General features: G+C 38.5%; 3 protein-coding genes across 3 annotated transcripts; all 3 read left to right on the top strand.

The window, feature by feature from the left end:
• Positions 1-2704: 2704 nt before the first annotated feature.
• On the top strand, positions 2705-13276 carry LOC118271282 (proteasome subunit alpha type-1). Its single transcript, XM_035587303.2, has 6 exons — positions 2705-2846; positions 3256-3506; positions 3959-4118; positions 4596-4805; positions 5230-5415; positions 12487-13276. Exons 1-6 carry the CDS (start codon positions 2844-2846, stop codon positions 12505-12507), a joined length of 831 nt encoding a protein of 276 aa, XP_035443196.1. The 5' UTR covers positions 2705-2843; the 3' UTR covers positions 12508-13276.
• LOC118271281 (alpha-N-acetylglucosaminidase-like) lies at positions 9344-13276 on the top strand. Its single transcript, XM_050696091.1, has 2 exons — positions 9344-11985; positions 12487-13276. Exon 1 carries the CDS (start codon positions 9613-9615, stop codon positions 11962-11964), a length of 2352 nt encoding a protein of 783 aa, XP_050552048.1. The 5' UTR covers positions 9344-9612; the 3' UTR covers positions 11965-11985; positions 12487-13276.
• A 2438-nt stretch (positions 13277-15714) lies between these two features.
• On the top strand, positions 15715-18293 carry LOC118271305 (alpha-N-acetylglucosaminidase). Its single transcript, XM_035587340.2, has one exon. It carries the CDS (start codon positions 15763-15765, stop codon positions 18151-18153), a length of 2391 nt encoding a protein of 796 aa, XP_035443233.2. The 5' UTR covers positions 15715-15762; the 3' UTR covers positions 18154-18293.
• The last annotated feature ends 445 nt before the right edge of the window (positions 18294-18738 follow it).

The raw sequence follows: 18738 nt of genomic DNA, 5'->3' as shown, positions 1-18738 counted from the left end.
CCTATGCAGCTGTGCGAGGAAGATGCGCAGCTTGAGTATACGATGTATCGATAGTCGGGAAGCCATCCATCGCATCTTTTCATATGAAAAAAAATCCTCAGCTGAGTCTGCTTCCACCAGTGCTTTAAGCTATGAGTACCAATGAAAATGATTGGTGGAAGTCAAACGTAGCGTAGTATAGCACATCTCTGGTGGAAAAGCACCCTTAGTCATGTGTTAATTAAACCTAGTCAATATTATTTGCCTTTATTAACCGACTTTTCAAATAGGCGGAGGTTCTTAAGTTCTTCTGTCAGTCTCGAATTTAAGATATTTCGTTTGAAATAGAATATCACGAAAAGACTTTATCAGTATATCAGAGTGCTTAACGAGTTTGTTTTACGTGGATTGAGATCGAAAAGAGAGCGCGTTCGGCGCTCTGATTGGTTGATTTATTCCAACCGGCCAATCAGAGCATTCCAATCAAGGCATGTAATCATATCTGCTTAAAAATTGGAAAATTGCATTGTAATACATATTTGTAATCTGAGTTTTTAAACTGACTTGGTCACTAACACTAACATTAGAACTTAAGACGGAATATTTACCACGGATCACGCTTACAACAGTGCCGAAATATCGGAAACTCGAAAAAACTAATAAACATGGCAAATATTCCGTCTTAAGTTCTAATGTTAATATTTGTAATCATCTAAGTACTAACAATCAGAAATATACCTAGATATCTACATAAATACTATAATTCAATCAGAAACCTCATGTACCTACGCAATCGTACTTAAAACCAATTAGATACTTACCTACCTATCTATAACCAACAAAGTAATCGAACCGATTCAACCGACTTTCCATTTAACATCTTAAAAGAATAATTCTTCAATATCACTGAAACAGAAGAAAACAGTAAAACGTTCCATTTAACGCAAAAACTGAGGAATCAATCAATCAACTCACAAAGCTAAGTGGTTTCTCACAAAAAACGAATCAGTGTGATCTTTATACCGTAAATTGGAACGCAGTGCGGTTGAAATGATTGGTATTTTGTACCCCTACTAGAGAAAGTCATTGTCGAAAGAAATATTATTGTACTACCTATTTATTGTTGATTTTTATTATACACTAACTATTTTTTCCCATATATTTTAGATTGTCTGTATGTAGGTACCCATCTTAGTCCTTGGTAAGCCTTAATAAATAAATAAATAAATGTGCACTAATGTGATTCTGTTATACTTAATAACGCACGCAACGCACACGAATTCTACATACTTAGTAACATACGTAACATTCAGTATCTTCGCCTGCCCTAATGGATTACTGTCTCGTTGATTGAATTTTCGGTTTTTCGAATAATTTCTCAGTAGCCAATTCAATAGCAATTCCAGATTCAATAATCTGGAATTAAGTTCAGTCAATAGATTCACCCCTATTACATGGGATTTATAACAGACTTGTTAAAAAGTGGGTGTACATTGTAAAGTGACACATACGTGCCGTAATGTGCACCTCTGCACCTCTTCGGGAATAAAAGGCGTAAAGATACGATACTGAACGAATTAAAAGCCGACATTTTATGGTAAGTAGGTCAAATAATGACAATTCTCAAAGAATAATATTTGTCATTGTGTATATTCTTTTCATACACAGTAATTCCTCAGGATTTAACATGATGCTGACTTTTGAGCCTCCTCACGTACGACACGTGACGCGTCAAATGTAAGATTTGTCAAGATCATCCCTGACTGATGAACTGGACAACGGGCCTTGTTGACACGACTGTGTACCAGTAGCCATACAAGAGAGGTCGCTATTTTTAACTTTTAAAATACTTTAAGATTATACGTAAAAATGAGTGCAATATATAGGTAAGTACCTAGTATACCTATAGATTTTTAAATTATCCACTGACTTCTCACGCCTTGGACGAGGTGAGAGGGAAAGTTACACTCTTACTGACTAAATACTTCCCATTTCTACTACTGCTTTTCGGACCGGAGTCCTAGTAAACCCGGTTTTTTTTTTGAGGGGGAAAATCGTCCAATGACTTCTCCCGCCTTGGGTGAGGCGAGAAGGAGTGTCAGACTCTTGCTGACTAAAACCACCCCGTTCCTTCTCCTGCTTTTCGAGCCGGAGCCCCGGTAAACCCGCTAGGTAGTTCGCAGCTCCGGAGGATTCCATGGTGTACCAGTGTAACCTATTTCTGTAGCTCAATACGTAATTGTCTACTCTTTAATTACGTTATTACTTAAATAGTGGGAACGGATTTATGGGTTAATGTCTTATATTCCCTATAAAGGGTAGGTAGAAGGCGTCAACAGTCTTCAGCTTTACGCTTCACCTAGATTTACGTGATACATAATATGTTCGCCGTTTCTGCCAGCATGATGCGATGCTGATGAAGGTTTGGTGAGAAAGGATTCTAGTACAAAGTATACGATGCAAAAATTTAATTTTTCAATTCAATAAAATGCGCAAAAAAATACTTAGAATAAAAACAAAGTTTTGAAAGTACTAGTAACGCCATCTCATGGCGAGTTCATACATTTCAAAGATAGTCCTTGAACAATCATAAATTGAAATTTACCGAAATTAATAATTCTACTAGGTACATAATATTAAAAATATTTTATTTAACTTATTTTCATACACGTCCTTAATTATTCTGTATACGAGAGTTTCAATATATTTTTTTGTAGTCTGGCAACAATAATTGTGTTTTGTTTGACAAAGCTAAATTTGACTTTGACGTTACAAATTTCACTCATCATCGTCTGCCGTCGGCTTCTTTCTTGAAGCTAAAACTTAATTATTATTGAAATTTTCATCAATTACTTAATTTCAACATGGTAAGCACTTTTATTTTTACTTCTTATGTCTTTTCTTACGAAAATCCGGCAAAATTTGATTGAAATAAACTCAAAAAATATCAATTGTGCGCCGTCATCACGGCTACCAATTGGTATTTTACCATTGTTTCTGTTACTAGTTATAATAAACCGGTATTATAACACAGTAAGACTATACATTTGAATGTAACAAACCAAAATATAAACATTTTTAGTCACTTAAACTTTGATTATGCGGAATTATAACCTAAATATAACAACTTAGCGTCAAATGCCATTGTAAATGTAAAAGAATCATGCACCAGCAACAATAGTCAACATTTATTCATACATACATTCTTGTAGTGTCCAGGCAAAGGAATCGTTCAAACAGCCAGATTAAAAACTCATTTCAAATTCCTTTTTTCAGTTCAGAAATCAGTATGACAGCGATGTTACGGTATGGAGCCCTCAGGGTCGGCTCCACCAAGTGGAGTACGCCATGGAAGCTGTAAAACTCGGATCAGCTACCGTAGGCCTGAAGAACAGACAGTATGCCGTCCTTATTGCTCTCAAGAGGGCTGTCAGTGAGCTCTCTGCCTACCAAAAGAAGATTATTCCGATTGATGAGCATATTGGCATCTCCATCTCCGGTTTGACTGCTGATGCTAGGATGTTGAGGTAAATGCTATTATTTATTAATGCATTAACTTTGTAAGAATTGTTATTGGTTTCATGAAATGAAAATATACAAACTTTTGATATTAGGAGTTGTAAAATTATATGATTTTTAACAAAGCCATGTATTATTATAACTTTCTTGTGACATACCAAATGAATTATTATGGCTTACTGGGATAGGTCTTTGATTAGGAACTCAATTAGTTTTAAGCCAATGCACGATACTCATATTCATGAGCGGCATTCTGTGACATGACATGGCGACTGTCGCTTGCTACTAACTAAGCATGTGTTTTGTAAAAATGATTGTTGTATTATTCATATAAAAGGTTGTTCTAGTTCAAAATTATTTTTATTCATTCCAAATTCTACATTTGGATCATCACAGATTGAATTATGATCATTATTTAATCCTATTCTATACTTATTTATATCTGTTGTCTTATTTCCAGCCGTTTCATGCGCACTGAATGCCTGAACCACAAGTACTCACATGACGCACCAATGCCAGTTGGCCGCCTCATCGGTCTGGTTGGCAACAAGATGCAGATTTGTACGCAGAGGTACGACAAGAGGCCTTTGGGAGTGGGACTGTTAGTAGCTGGCTACGATGTAAGTACTTGTTTTTGTTACTATGGTAACCTAGTCATTGTAAATTATAGGTCACTGAAAAATTTTGACATTATTTCTTGGCTCTTTACTAATGCATTAATTATAATATACTAACATAATATGAAAAGTTAAGAGAAGATGTAATAACGAGAAGATTGTAAAGATGCATATGAAATACTAGCTACTTCCTCGCAGTTTCACTTGCTATATTGAAATAACCCTCCTTCTGGCGCAGTCGGGTAACTAGCATGATGTTTTATAGCCTGTACAAATAGACACTTCGATAGATACTAGGTATACCTATCCTAACCTTCCATGATAAATGGAGCATCCTAAACAAAAAGAATTGTTCAAATCCGACCAGTAGTTCCGAAAATTACCACCTTCAAACAAACAAACAAACTCTTCAGCTGTATAACATGTATATTCGAATTTCCATCAACACAACTTTTAACACTCAACAATTCTTGATTTCAGGACCAAGGACCACATATCTACCAGACGTGTCCATCAGCTAACTTCTTCGACTGCCGTGCAATGGCCATCGGAGCTCGGTCACAATCAGCTCGTACTTACTTAGAGAAACATCTGTCTTCGTTCCTGGACTGCGATCTACAGGAGCTGGTGGCTCACGGACTTAGGGCTCTTAGAGATACTTTGCCTAATGAAGTGGATCTTAATACTAAGGTAGGATTATTTAAAAGTTATTGTTTTTTCTTTTTACTATTGCCCCACACTAAGACTTTCTCTTGTGTCGTAGGTGTGTTTACAAACATACAATTGCGCACATGACACCCAGACTCGAAACAACAATTTGTGGATCACGCAAAGAACCCGTTGTAACTACATGTTGCTTGGCATCCAGTAACCTAGCCAACGCATCAAGCGTGCAGTCTATTTTTACATCCCGCCACGCCTTTTATTCCATATTTTATGTTTTATGTACAGTGTGGCTTTGGCTAACCCTTCAGACAATCAAAGTCTTGATACTAGGTATATTTTCTTACTAGATCATTATTAGAAATACTTATTATATGTCCACAGCTTATTATATGCACACTTTAACACAGACAGTGATCAACCCATTCTTAAACCACCCAATTTCTTGCAGAACGTATCCATCGCGATTGTGGGTCCAAAGACTCCGCTGCGCATAGCTGATGAAGAGGAGCTGACTCGTCTGCTGGCGCTGGTGGAAGGTGAAGAGAGGAGGGGCGGCAGTGCCAGCGCCACTGGTGACGCGGGTGCGCCTGCTGACCGCGACCGTGATGCCCCGGGGGACGATCCTCAACCCGCCGTAAGTTATTTTAAACAAATATAAATACACACACACAGTACGGGTCTATGGCCGGTCTATAATCTATAAGGCCGGTCTATGTCTAGACGCTGTAGAGAATGGGTTAGGAATTTATGTTTTTGAATTAACCCGCATTGAACAATCGCGGCGATTAATGCTCAAATTGCGAGAAGAGGCCTCAAAGGTCGACAGTGGTTACGAGTCTAGGCTGTTGATGAGGTTGATGTAAGATGCTGTAGAGAAAGTAGTCAATACAGCAAAACTGAGTGTCTGGGAAAAAGTGGAAGGGAGGCTCCATAATATACTGCCTGGTTGCCACCTTGGACTTTAAAAACGCCTTTAACTCAGTAAAAAGGAAAGTTATAATGGAAACACTTGCTTCATTGAAGGTATACCATTAATACCTACGCGAAATAGTCGCTAGTTACTTCTCTGATAAGGTCTTGGCATACACCACACAGACCAGGACAGAGGAGTATAGACTTACAGGAGGCGTTCCACAGGGTTCAGTACTGGGACGACTTTTATGGACGTAGTTATGTACGATGGACTCCTAAAGAAGAACCTACCCAGTGAAGGTAAACTCGTTGTATTCGCTGATGATATAGCAGTCATAATAGTAGTGAAATACTTGGAAGAAGTGAAATGGGCATTCTAAAGATCTTTTCAAGTAGTTACACTAGCAGAAGACAGAGGCATTGCTTTTTGGCAGGAAAATTGCGGCGACCATCACTCAATGTCGAACTCGTAACTTAACGAACTATACAGTACCTACCTAGGAGTAATGATCGACCATAGGGAAAATTGAAATGCTTGCAAAAGTTGCAATGCAGGAGGACTTGGGAAGAAGATGTAGAATGCAATATGTATCCTGAATATCTGATATCCTCACCTTCAGACTGGGAAGTTGCACGTACTCTATAGTCTATAGTGTTAAAAGACTTACGAAAAAGAGAGCAGGAGCTGAAGAAGCTGGCCTGAACGGCCATTATTTCAAGAAAGACTGCGGCTATTTCCACCTCGGCGCGTAATGTCTAGCCGCCATACCATGGGGACCAGGTATACCGAAGAAAGAGGATTGTTTTTGATCGGTATTGACACCTATATCGAATCCGATATCCGTGACAGATTCTACTCAGTACTTCAAGATTATTCACTTTAATTCTCATACTAGGATGTTCTATATTTGCAAACACACACACATACAAATCTTGCCCAATTAGTGGATCACACAAAGAATAGTTTTAACGTTAGAAATGAAGTCTCGACACCTTGTTTAGTAGCCTATCGCTTACCCACTGCGCCAAAGATGAAAATCATAATGATAATATTGCATGTTTATACAGCTTATTACAAGTAATTACCTAACTACTTCATTAAACAAAGACGTTAGCTACTACACGTAATTATAAAATGTAAACACTAGTGATAGTAGTGTTTTGATCACGTCATTTTAAGACTACAATCAAATTTCAATTGTAACTGCCTTGTTACAGAACGCAGTTTTGTTTAGCAACGCTTCCTATGTTTATACACAAAATTACCTATATACAATAACAATATTTCGTCTTAAATAATAATAGAATGAAATCATTTTGTCAATGTAGTACATACATACATAACCTCACGCTTATCTCCCATGGGGGTAGGCAGAGACTATGGAACGCTAATTGCTACGATTCTTACATACCTCTTTTCGCTTAATCTACAGTCATCAGTATTTTTATGCATGCTCGTCAACATTTGACTTATGTCAAACGAATGATATTGTGTAATGTTTTAATTTAGTTATTATATGTTTTAATTTAATACAATAAATTTTGACTAGCCTCTTTAGAGCTAACTAAGGGTATTAGATTTCGAAAATTCTCACTCATTGGACGGATTTTGGAATTGTGTCTCGTTCATGGTGATAGGCTCGCTGTTACATAAGGTTTATAGTTAGTGAAAAGTAGGTCTTAGCTATTATGTGCGTCTCTGCCTGTCCCTAAGGTGACTTAAACTTACTATCCCTTACAAGTAAGATTTGTAATCGTAATTAAGCCTAGTAAATTAGCAAAATTTTGTAAAATGTTATTTTGTACGCAAAAATGTAGATGCAGAAATTTTACAATATCAATGCCGATCGATCGGGTATAAATTCAAGAGCCTCCAGGTTAATCAGAGAGCCCACTGCTGCCCGTTCTCTGTAAATTACCTATATGCAATTCTGTCGACTACTACGACACCCACGAAAAGAGTAAGGGTGGTGACAATAATTGTATACTCTACCGATATCACATAATCAGTCAATGCAAACAAACAAACAATCAAATCTTTCCTCTTTATAAAAATATAGATAAGCGAAACCCGGGAATAAAGTAGTATAAATAAGAAAGCGATAAGAAATGGTCGTTACAAATTGCTCTGACATCCGTTATCACTTGAGATGAGGGGTCAATTTGAACATAACAGTGTCGTAGCCCGATTATATTAACTAGACGTTTTGTAAATCGTCTGTTGTTATAAGTCAAAAGTAGTAAAAAGTTGTTCTGGCTTCACATGGGCTTTCTTGGTTAATTTACCAATTTTGCCCCTTTTTTTGAGAGGGGATATCATCTAATTCCTTCTACCGCCTTGGGCGAGGCGAGAGGAAAATCACCCAGTGTCTTCTCCCGCCTTAGGCGGGGAGTGTCAGACTCCTACTGACGAAAAAACCACCCCGTTCCTTTTGCTTTTCGAACCGAAGTCCCAGTAAACCCGCTATGCAGTCCGTAGCTCCGGTTTAGCCCTACTGGGCTCTATCTGTATCAATTTTCCTTTAATAGAAACATTTTTGATCCTGACAAAGGGTACTTCAGTTCAAAGTTTAAAAGTGTTTTCGTTATTTTAAAATTTTTCTTATACTTAAAATATCACCCAATGTTAGCACTGGTTTAAAGTTTCATTCAGTTCCAAATTCTGTCCTGAGTAAGACATTTAAAGTTTCAATCTAAACGACAATATCTACTTACATCTATACTTATAATAAATCTGTAGAGAGGTCAATTCTGTACATGAAATATATTTCCAAAATAACTATCAGCGGATGATTAGTGATCGATACTGACGCCAAAAATGCAATCAGAAAAATTTTTGTCTGTCTGTCTGTCTGTCTGTCTGTCTGTCTGTATGTTCTTTATAGAAACAAAAACTACTCGACAGATTTCAACGAAACTTGGTACAATTGTTCTTCATACTCCTGGGCAGGTTATAGTATACTTTTCATCACGCTACCATCAATAGGGGCAGAGCTGTGAAGGGAAATGTTGGGAAAACCGGAGAACTTACTCCATTTTTAAGTTTCCGTCGCGTGTGCAGCCTTAATGGTTAAATCTACACAGAAATCATGTATGACGGAAATGTTCTCCTTAAAATTGTTTAAAAAATATTCCACGGCAGCAAATGTCTATCTTTTATGGTTGACTCACAATAACACGTATAACTCCCGATAGCTTAGCAGTTCGAAGCTTTCTGATTATATTTGTCTACCTATTCTTACGTTTATAACACTCATTCATCCCTAATTAAAAAATGTTAACATTATTACCTATTTAATAAAAAAAATAATAATAAAAGAAATCGGTACAGAAACACCAAATATATACATGAATTACGCTTAGTTTCTATTAAGTAGGTAAAGGCGTAGGTACTTTTATTAATTATTAGATCGATACTAAACCCAAATATGTGATTTTTTTTTTGTCTTTCTGTCTATCTCTATGTTCAGGCATTACGTGAAAACTAACGGTTCGGTTTCGATGAAACTTGGTATAATTATACCTTATTATCCTGGGCATAAAATAAGATACTTTTTATCATGGAAAAATATTTAGAAAAAAATCTTAATTTTTCACTTTTATACTACAGAACGCAAGCTTAACAGCAGTAGAGGGATATCCTTAATTATTATGGGCCTAGCCGTATTTGGCTCCAATAGATATTTATAAGATGTCATTGTTAGAGTTACTCAAAATGGAGAAATAAAACATCCACGCGAAGACCGACATCCACGCGGACGGAGTCGCAGGCGGAAGCTAGTTAATAAATAAATACTTAACTAGTTTGAAGATACATTATTTGGAGATGTTTAGAAATTATATCAATTTAGTATTGACTGCGACGTACACAATAGAGCTGTAGTGCGTTAGCCGGCAGTCACAGCGAGGCGGTGTCGTCATGCGGTCCATTATAATATCGCTCTGGCTAGCGAGCGCCGTGCATTCACTCGATTTACAATACCTAGACCCAACCAAACTACAAACACAAGTCCCACCGGAGATTCAACAACGCGCAGCATTAGAAGTCATCAGGCAATATTATTCTAAAGTGAACGTGAGAATCGACCCAGTGTTTTTCGTTAACAAAAAAGACAGTTTTCATTTAAAAACCTTCAATGGCACCCTCGACATCAGAGCGAGCAGTGGAGTCGCCGCCACTTGGGGCTTCAACTACTTTCTCAAGAAATACTGCAAGAGCCAAATTGCATGGCAAACGAAAAACGTAAATATACCGTATCTACTGCCTGAAGTGGACGAGACAGTGGTTGCTAACGACAGGTTCCGGTACTACCAGAACGTGTGCACGGCGTCCTACAGCTTCGTGTGGTGGAACATCTACGATTGGAGGGAACACGTGGAATGGATGGCCCTCAACGGGATCAACCTCGCATTAGCACCCGTAGCTCAGGAAGCCGCCTGGACACAAGTCTACACACAAGTCGGTATGACTCAAGAAGAAATAGACCAACACTTCACTGGCCCAGCGTTCTTGTCCTGGCTTCGAATGGGCAATGTTCACGGCTGGGGAGGACCTCTACCAAAGTCTTGGAACGCCTTACAAAAGGACATTCAAACAGATATCATTAATAGAATGCGTAATCTCGGAATCGTTCATGTACTACCGGCGTTCAATGGTCACGTTCCTGTCGCATTTTCCAGGATATTTCCAAATTCAACATTTCACAAAGTGAAACAATGGAACAAGTTCGATAACCCATACTGCTGCGGACTTTTCTTGGATCCATTTGATTCTTTATTTATGCGCATCGGTAAAATGTTTCTCAATGAGATCTCTATAGATACGCCACTGAGTCACATATACACAGCCGACCCCTTCAATGAAGTCGAACCCTCGGAATTTTCCACCGCACTCGTTCAGCAGACGTCCAAGAAAATATTCCAAACACTTTCCGACTTCGACAAGGATGCAGTGTGGCTACTTCAAAATTGGATGTTTGTTAATTCTCCTCTTGCATGGCCAGTGGTCAGGGTGAAATCATTTTTAAATGCTGTGCCAAGTGGCAGAATGCTGATACTAGACTTGCAATCAGAGCAATGGCCACAGTACGATCTGTATCAAATGTATTACGGTCAGCCGTTCATCTGGTGCATGTTGCATAACTTCGGTGGCACGCTGGGCATGTTCGGCAATATGGTCACTATAAACAAGGACGTGTACGAAGTGCGGGCGCGAGCTAACAGCACCATGATCGGCATCGGCCTCACTCCGGAAGGAATCAATCAGAACTATGTAGTGTACGACCTGATGCTGGAGTCTGCCTGGCGCAAGTCTCCCGTCAAGGATCTCAATGCCTGGGCTGCTGACTACGCAGAGAGAAGATATGGGTGTAATGAAACTGCGGAAGCGTGGAAATATTTGCTCAAAAGTGTTTATAGTTTTAACGGATTAAGTAGAGTCAGAGGGAAATATGTCGTCACTCGAAGACCGAGTTTAAAACTAAAGCCCTGGGCTTGGTACAAGAGCTATGATTTATTCGAAGCGTTTAGAAAATTCGTTTCCGTTGGTAATGTAAGTTGTTACTCTGATGGGTTCCGTTATGACTTGGTGGACGTGACGCGGCAAGCTTTGCAGTATAGAGTTGAGCAGCTTTACATTAATGTTGTCAGCGATAGATACACGAACGTGTATATCTATGAAGCTTCCATTAAACGATTTCTTGATGCCTTAAATGATATGGCACAAATATTGTATCAAGATCAACATTTCATAGCCTCGAAGTGGTTCAAGAAAGCAAGAGGATTGGGAGAGTCGCCAGACGAGCAAGACTTATATGAGCTTAACGCGCGGAACCAGATCACGCTTTGGGGACCAAAGGGGGAGATTTCTGACTACGCTTGTAAGCAATGGGCAGAGTTAATCGTGAACTATTACCTGCCAAGATGGGCGAATTTCCTGGATGCTGCTCTAAAGGCAAAGAAAGCTGGTGAAGACTTCAATGAAAAAGACACTCGACGTGTGGTAACAGCTAATATAGAAGTGCCGTTTGTGACTGCTCGGTCCAACGATGTAGACGGTTCCTCGCCAGTAGGTTCATTCACCACAGCAATGGAAGTAGCGAAGAGTTTGTACAGGAGATGGTCGTGTGCACCAGACGTGGAAGACTTGCCAGTGGTGGTCATAGGATCAGATAAACATAGAAGGACTACTTTAGCTGATGATGACTTGGAGGTTGAAGAAACGTCAGGGTTACCGAGTGTGATGATGATTGCCACTACGCCTGAGGACTAAACACTATGGCTACATGTTTTTGTGAGTTTTTCAACTATATTCAAATGAATGTATAAAAGTATACTGTTGCTTTATCTGTGTTTAAAGAAAAACAAAATAATAATCAGTTTAAAACCAAAACAGCGGCAAACATAAACAATACAATTGATATAGAATAGGCCGGTTGGACCGGATTGATACGACAACCACACAAAAAACCGGCGCGAAACAACCTTTGCGTTGTGTGCGAGTGAGGTTACCAGAAGCATAATTCCCCCTTCCCCATAATTACGTCAACGCACATGTTCGATACAGATTACCTTACTATCATGTGATCCGGAGCTGCGGACTACCTAGCGGGTTTACCGAGGCTCCGGCTCGAAAAGCAGAAGTTGGTTTTTAGTCAGTAAGAGTCTGACACTTCCTCTCGCCTCGCCCAAGACGGGAGAAGTCATTGGACGATTATCCCCCTTTAAAAATAAAACGTGATCCGTCTGCTCTCTTGCTCACTCTATCCTAAAGTATGAATTTGATTTGTTCCAGGTGGCCATGGATACGGAGTAAACGACGAGCGACTCCGGGATGCTGATGATGGTGAAGTTACCAAGGCCGATAGAACTAGCAAGTTTTACCGTTGCTATGGTAACCAAAATGTCTTCGTCACCAGCGCCAAGACTTCGCGTCTCCCTTTTCGTTGCTCGATCAAAGAATTGCCTTGGCCAGTGTTTAGGAGTATAGCTACATGTTACTAAATGTATATAAACAAAACTAGCTACTGCCGTTTCTATTCATCGTAGCGTGATGTTTTCTTATAACCTAGAGGGATTAGCGCGTTCAAACGAATAAACAAACTCTTTAGTTTTATTGCAGTCGCACTAGCTACAAAAATGCTTTGTCATTTTTGATATTAAGTCTTTGACTGCCAATAGAAATCTGTTGAAGGCAAATCCTCCGCTAACGTCGGTCACCGGTGACCACCAAGGCGTTCTATGTGTTAAATGATTTTACGACTTAGAATATCTCTTGAAAACACGCGATCCTGTAAGAAATCTTGTTCAAAAGTAGCCTATATTAGTCACAAAAAGAAAACTTTTCAATAGGGAAAGTATTTTTTAAATCTGTCTAGTAGTTTCGGAGCCTATTCAATGCAAACAATCATATAATTATTGTACCTATGTCTCTGAATACTACATTTTTATTCACAGTCGAGTAATTTAATCTACATTTAGTGATATCGTCGTACGACTGAGCACTGGCCAAGGCAATAAGGGATAATCGCATTTTACTATACTTTTATTTTCAATTTGTATTCAATAAACATTTTCTTTATTAATCTATGTTTTTTTTATTGGTCCCGCGTCATGTAACGGCTAGTTTTTTTTTATGTATCTTGTAACTTAGCAATCTGTTACCTGGAAATAATACTTTTCAATAGGGAAAGTATTTTTTAAATCTGTCTAGTAGTTTTGGAGCCTATTCAATGCAAACAATCATATAATAATTGTACCTATGTCTGGGAAAACTACTGATTTCTTCACTGTCGAGTAATTGGTCTACATTTAGTGATATCGTCGTACGACTGAGCACTGGCCAAGGCAATAAGGGATAATCGCATTTTACTATACTTTTATTTTCAATTTGTATTCAATAAACATTTTCTTTATTAATATATGGTTTTTTTATTGGTCCCCGTGTCATGGAACGATTAGTGGCCGAAATAAATATGCTATGTAGTTATGCTACTATGTGATGGTTTCCACTGATACTAAGCCATGTAGCTGTGCGAGAAAGAGAACACGAGTATGCGATGTACTGATAATAGGGAAACATCCATAGCTATCAACATTCCATTTAAAAAACATAGCTGAGCCAGTTTCTACCAGTACTACCAATGAATGTTGATGGAATCTAAATGCATCCACAGCAATGTGGCAAAACACATCTCTGATGGAAAAGCGCCGTAGATCTAAAATCGCAGATTTGACCTCTGTTTTTTATAACTCTATCTATCAGTAGGACTAGTAGAAGCTCATACTACAGCAGCTGCTTAACTTGTTAACCGTCACGACGCTGAGGCTTCAACAGTTTTCTTTCGGCAATTAATGCTTTATGAGATTATTATAATTGCTGTCTTCATTGAAGAGATGTTGAAAAAATACGCAATACTGAGTTACTCGTCATACCCATGGAAGAACCAGATGCATGAGTTTGATGGAAGTCAGAGAGGCGTGAGTATATTTTTTATTATGATTTTTTTGCGTCATCTAATGCAAAAAGCGTCCATTTCCCGGTTTAACGTTTCTTGTTTTGAATTTTCTAATTACCGTAACCATTGTTATATTTACTTAAATATATCAAAACACTAGCGGCTTCGCCTGCAGAGTCGTGAGATAAAGTCCTATCAGTTATTCCAGACCATAGTCTACTCCTGCTCCAAGTTTCATCCCGATCCCTTCAGTCATTTTGACGTGATTGAGAAACAAACATACTCAAAATAGGTAGGTACCTATTGAAATGAAATGAATTAATGATTTAATCAACTGCTTTAGCCTGATGTTGCATAAATAATACGAAAACAAAAACGATGAAAATTATAAAAAGAAAAAAAAAAATGTTTTCTAGCGTTTTTGATTGATTCATTGTCGCTCATTTTTGTCGTGAAATGGTGATACACAAACAAACATTCACGTGTTTAAACATAATATTTACATTTACATACTATACGAAGGAAGTATGACATAAAGGATTACATCAGAACGCCAAAACAATATTTACAAAAAAAAAAAAATATCACAAAATGTTTTGACTTAGGTACCTTTACATTTACGTAGTTTAGGAAGGAAGTATGACAAACGGATTACATCACAGAACAGTAAAACAATATTTATTGAAAAATACTCAAAATATTATGATTTAGATACATATTCATAGTTTGTTAGTTATACGTAAAAAGATTTTAGTATTTTTTTAAATCACTGTTTATTTGTATAAGCCGGTAAACGAGCTGACGGATCACCTGATGGTAAGCAATCGCCGTCGCCTATGGACACCCGAAATACCAGAGGTGTTACAGATGCATTGTTTTTGGGGGTTAGGAATTTTAGGATTGTTGGGGAAGATTGGGAAGTGGTTGTAATTGGGCCTCCAGTAACCTACTCACAACGCAAGCGTTGTTTCACGACGGTTTTCTGTGACGCCGTGGTATTAGGTATCTACTCCGGTCGAGCCACTTGAGTTAGTCACCTTAGCAACCGAGTAAGACTAATTTAAATAGCTACCAGATGCTGTTGAGTATAGTGTCATCAATAGACAAAATATGTTACTGCTAGATTTTGCCCGTGGCTTCGCTCGCTTTTTTTATGGGATTGTGAGACAGATATGCAAAAAAACATGCATTATTTATTTCTGTTAGTTACAAATAGGTATAGTTCATTAGGTATGGTAGTTTTAATAATTGGTAATTTCGTAGAATATGATGTGCTTTTTCCAATTTCCATTTTGCAAACTCGTAGGTGCGTCGCCCGCGCTGCCATATTGGAAATCGCTGGAGAGTGACAAAGTTAAAGTTATTTATTCCAATAAATCCATTATGTAGTTTTGTAATGTCTTTCAACTATTTCCTGTCTGTCACTAGATGCCAAAAAGACTCTTATCAATTCGTCGTATCGTTTTGCCGTAAAAGACGGTCAAACAAACAGACACACACTTTCCCATTTATAATATTAGTATCGATTTCATGGACATAGCATCCCATAAGATCTTAGTCATCAATTATTATCAACAAGGAATTTGTAATACAACGATTCTTTTTGCAATTCCATGCTTTGTCTCCACATGCACAATAACAACAATACACCTAATTATATAGCATACAACACAATACTGATGTCCTATGAAGTTCATGGCAGACCTCAGTTCGAGACAAGTGTTATTATGTGGTGGTCCTCATTCTTAGCACTGGTCTTAGTACCATATCCTGTATCATTACTCGACTTAGAATACCTAGATCCAACAAAACTGCAGACAGTGACCCCGGCTCACGCCCAAAAACGGGCCGCGTTGCACATCATAAGACGGTACACAAAACAAGTATCCGTCGAAGTCAACCATGTCTGGTTTCGTAACGGCAAGGACTCCTTTAACATAAAGACCGGTGACGGATTCTTATTCATCAGAGCCAGTACCGGAGTAGCAGCTGTTTGGGGCTTCAACTATTACCTCAAGAAATACTGTAAGAGCCAAATTGAGTGGCAGACCCAGCGCATAAATATTCCAAAACTACTTCCCTACGCTGACGAAACAGTTACAGCAAATGACCGATTCCGCTACTACCAGAACACGTGCACCACGTCTTTTAGCTTCGTCTGGTGGAACGTCGGTGATTGGAAGAAGCACATAGAATGGATGGCGTTGAATGGAATCAATCTCACATTGGCCCCTGTAGCTCAAGAAGCTATTTGGGCCCGGATATACCGTAAACTTGGCATGACACAAAGAGAAATAGACAATCACTTCACTGGACCAGCATTTTTAACTTGGTTGCGAGCTGGTAACATCCGTGGCTGGGGCGGGCCACTGCCTCCCGCGTGGCATAAACTACAATTACAGATACAACAAACAGTTATAGACACTTTACTGAATCTTGGCATTATCCCTATATTACCAGCGTTTAATGGCCATGTACCTGTGGAATTTTCCAGGTTATTTCCGAATCAAACGTTTTACACTGTGCAACCATGGAATAACTTTGGTACCGACTACTGCTGCGGGTTGTTTGTTAGTCCGATCAATCACATATTTAAGAAACTTGGTAAGATGTTTTTAGAAGAATTGGGTAACATTCCAGGCTGTCACATATACATATCAAATCCGTTTAATGAAGTTACTTTAACTGAGTTTGACACAGAGTTAGCGCTCGAGACAGCTGGAAGTATTTTTGCAGCGCTGTATGAGTTCGATCAACGAGCAGTTTGGGTTGTGCAAAATTCTATGTTTGTAAACCAAAAGTGGCCAAAGGAAAGAGTTGAAGCCTTTTTAGACGCAGTGCCAAATGGAAGAATTCTTGTCCTTGACATGGAATCAGAGAGGTTACCAAAATATAACTCTTTTAACATGTATTATGGTCAGCCGTTCATCTGGTGCATGCTACACAACTTCGGTGGTACGCTGGGCATGTTCGGCAATATGGTCACTATAAACAAGGACGTGTACGAAGTGCGGGCGCGAGCTAACAGCACCATGATCGGCATCGGCCTCACTCCGGAAGGAATCAATCAGAACTATGTAGTGTACGACCTGATGCTGGAGTCTGCCTGGCGCAATTCTCCCGTCGAGGACCTCAATGCGTGGATCGCTGACTACGCAGAAAGAAGATATGGGTGCAACGCCTCAGAAGCTTGGACATTATTACTTAAAAGTGTTTATAGTTATGAAGGATTCGGCAAAATAGATGGCTCATACATTACGACCAAAAAGCCTAGTTTCAACTACAGCCCGTGGTCTTGGTATAATAGTAGTGATTTATTTCAAGCATTGAATAAATTACTTTTCATCAAGAACAGCACTTGTTTTTCTAAGGGATATCGCTACGATGTAGTGGACTTGACGCGACAAGTTTTGCAATATAAAACCGAGCAGATATTTCTTAAACTGGTGGAACAGAGAAACACGAATAACTTTGAAAAGACGGTTAATTTATTTTTGGACATTTTTGACGATATGGCTATGATTCTGGCCACTGATATCAATTTTGTGGCTGCAACTTGGTTTAAGAAGGCAAGAGATATAGGTACCGTAAGTGAGGAAGCAGATTTGTTTGAGCACAATGCTTGGAACCAGATAACTACATGGGGTCCTAATGCGGAACGTAACGACTATGCGTGTAAGCAATGGTCGGAAATGATCGCGTTCTATTACAGGCCTGGGTGGGCGAAATTTTTGTATGGAATAATGAGAGCAGTGAATAGAGAGAAGGAACCACAACCACTGTTAGGTAAGGTGACACAGCGGCCAATATATAACACAAAGAATGTTTTGGCTCGTGGCAAGAGGAAGAAGCATCCTTATGGCTTGGCTATTCGGTTATACTACAAATGGATATCGATTCCTGGTCTTCGAGATCTTCGTATTGTAAGTGCTGAGAACCCGGTCGATGGGAAAACCTTTGATGTAGGAGATTATTATGAACCTGATTACGAATTAAATAAGTGAAGGATCAGCATACGATGATCATATCGACGGTTAAGAAGCTAATTTGTTCTAAGAGATATACATCATTTGATGGAGAAAGCTTCGGTGATTCCGAATAATATGTATATAAATTAATATAAAAAAAATGTCGCTTCGATCAATTACCCTTTCAACATCGATTTGTACCTCTAGCTAGGATTTTGTTTAAACTTATCTATTCATTTCCATCTACATATATTTATGTTAATTTTAAAATATTGTCTATATATGCCTTTGAAACTCGATGTAGAAATGTTCCCGAGTTTTGATTGCTACGAGTTCAGCTTATTATATTATGAATTTTATAAATTGGTATTTTGACTGTGGAAATATTTTATAAATAAATGGTGATTCAGGAATACTCTGACAAATGAATTCTTATTACATATTCGAAGTAGTAGCGGAATCATAGCGCGATCAAAAGTTATAATAAAATATTATTATCATTAAAAATTGCGCTCGATAGATGGTGTTAGTATCGAGATAGATCGCGCTATGATTTCGTTATCTCAATTTAGTTAGGTTCGACGTCGATGAGAGCTCAAGATCCCCCTAGCGGGAAAGTAA

This window comes from Spodoptera frugiperda, chromosome 9 (genome assembly GCF_023101765.2).
Source record: "Spodoptera frugiperda isolate SF20-4 chromosome 9, AGI-APGP_CSIRO_Sfru_2.0, whole genome shotgun sequence".
Taxonomy (NCBI): domain Eukaryota; kingdom Metazoa; phylum Arthropoda; class Insecta; order Lepidoptera; family Noctuidae; genus Spodoptera; species Spodoptera frugiperda.
Note: the sequence above shows the minus strand (reverse complement) of the source record. Positions and strands in the feature narration are given on the sequence as shown.

What these genes read in the sequence shown, in the direction of transcription:
- LOC118271282 (XM_035587303.2), top strand. An exon ending in GCTGATGCTAGGATGTTGAG is followed by an intron (nt 3,507 to 3,958) that starts GTAAATGCTATT and finishes TCTTATTTCCAG; the next exon opens with CCGTTTCATGCGCACTGAAT. An exon ending in GGGACGATCCTCAACCCGCC is followed by an intron (nt 5,416 to 12,486) that starts GTAAGTTATTTT and finishes GATTTGTTCCAG; the next exon opens with GTGGCCATGGATACGGAGTA.
- LOC118271281 (XM_050696091.1), top strand. Translation starts at nt 9,613, where the DNA reads ATGCGGTCCATTATAATATCGCTCTGGCTAGCGAGCGCCGTGCATTCA.
- LOC118271305 (XM_035587340.2), top strand. Translation starts at nt 15,763, where the DNA reads ATGCTTTGTCTCCACATGCACAATAACAACAATACACCTAATTATATA.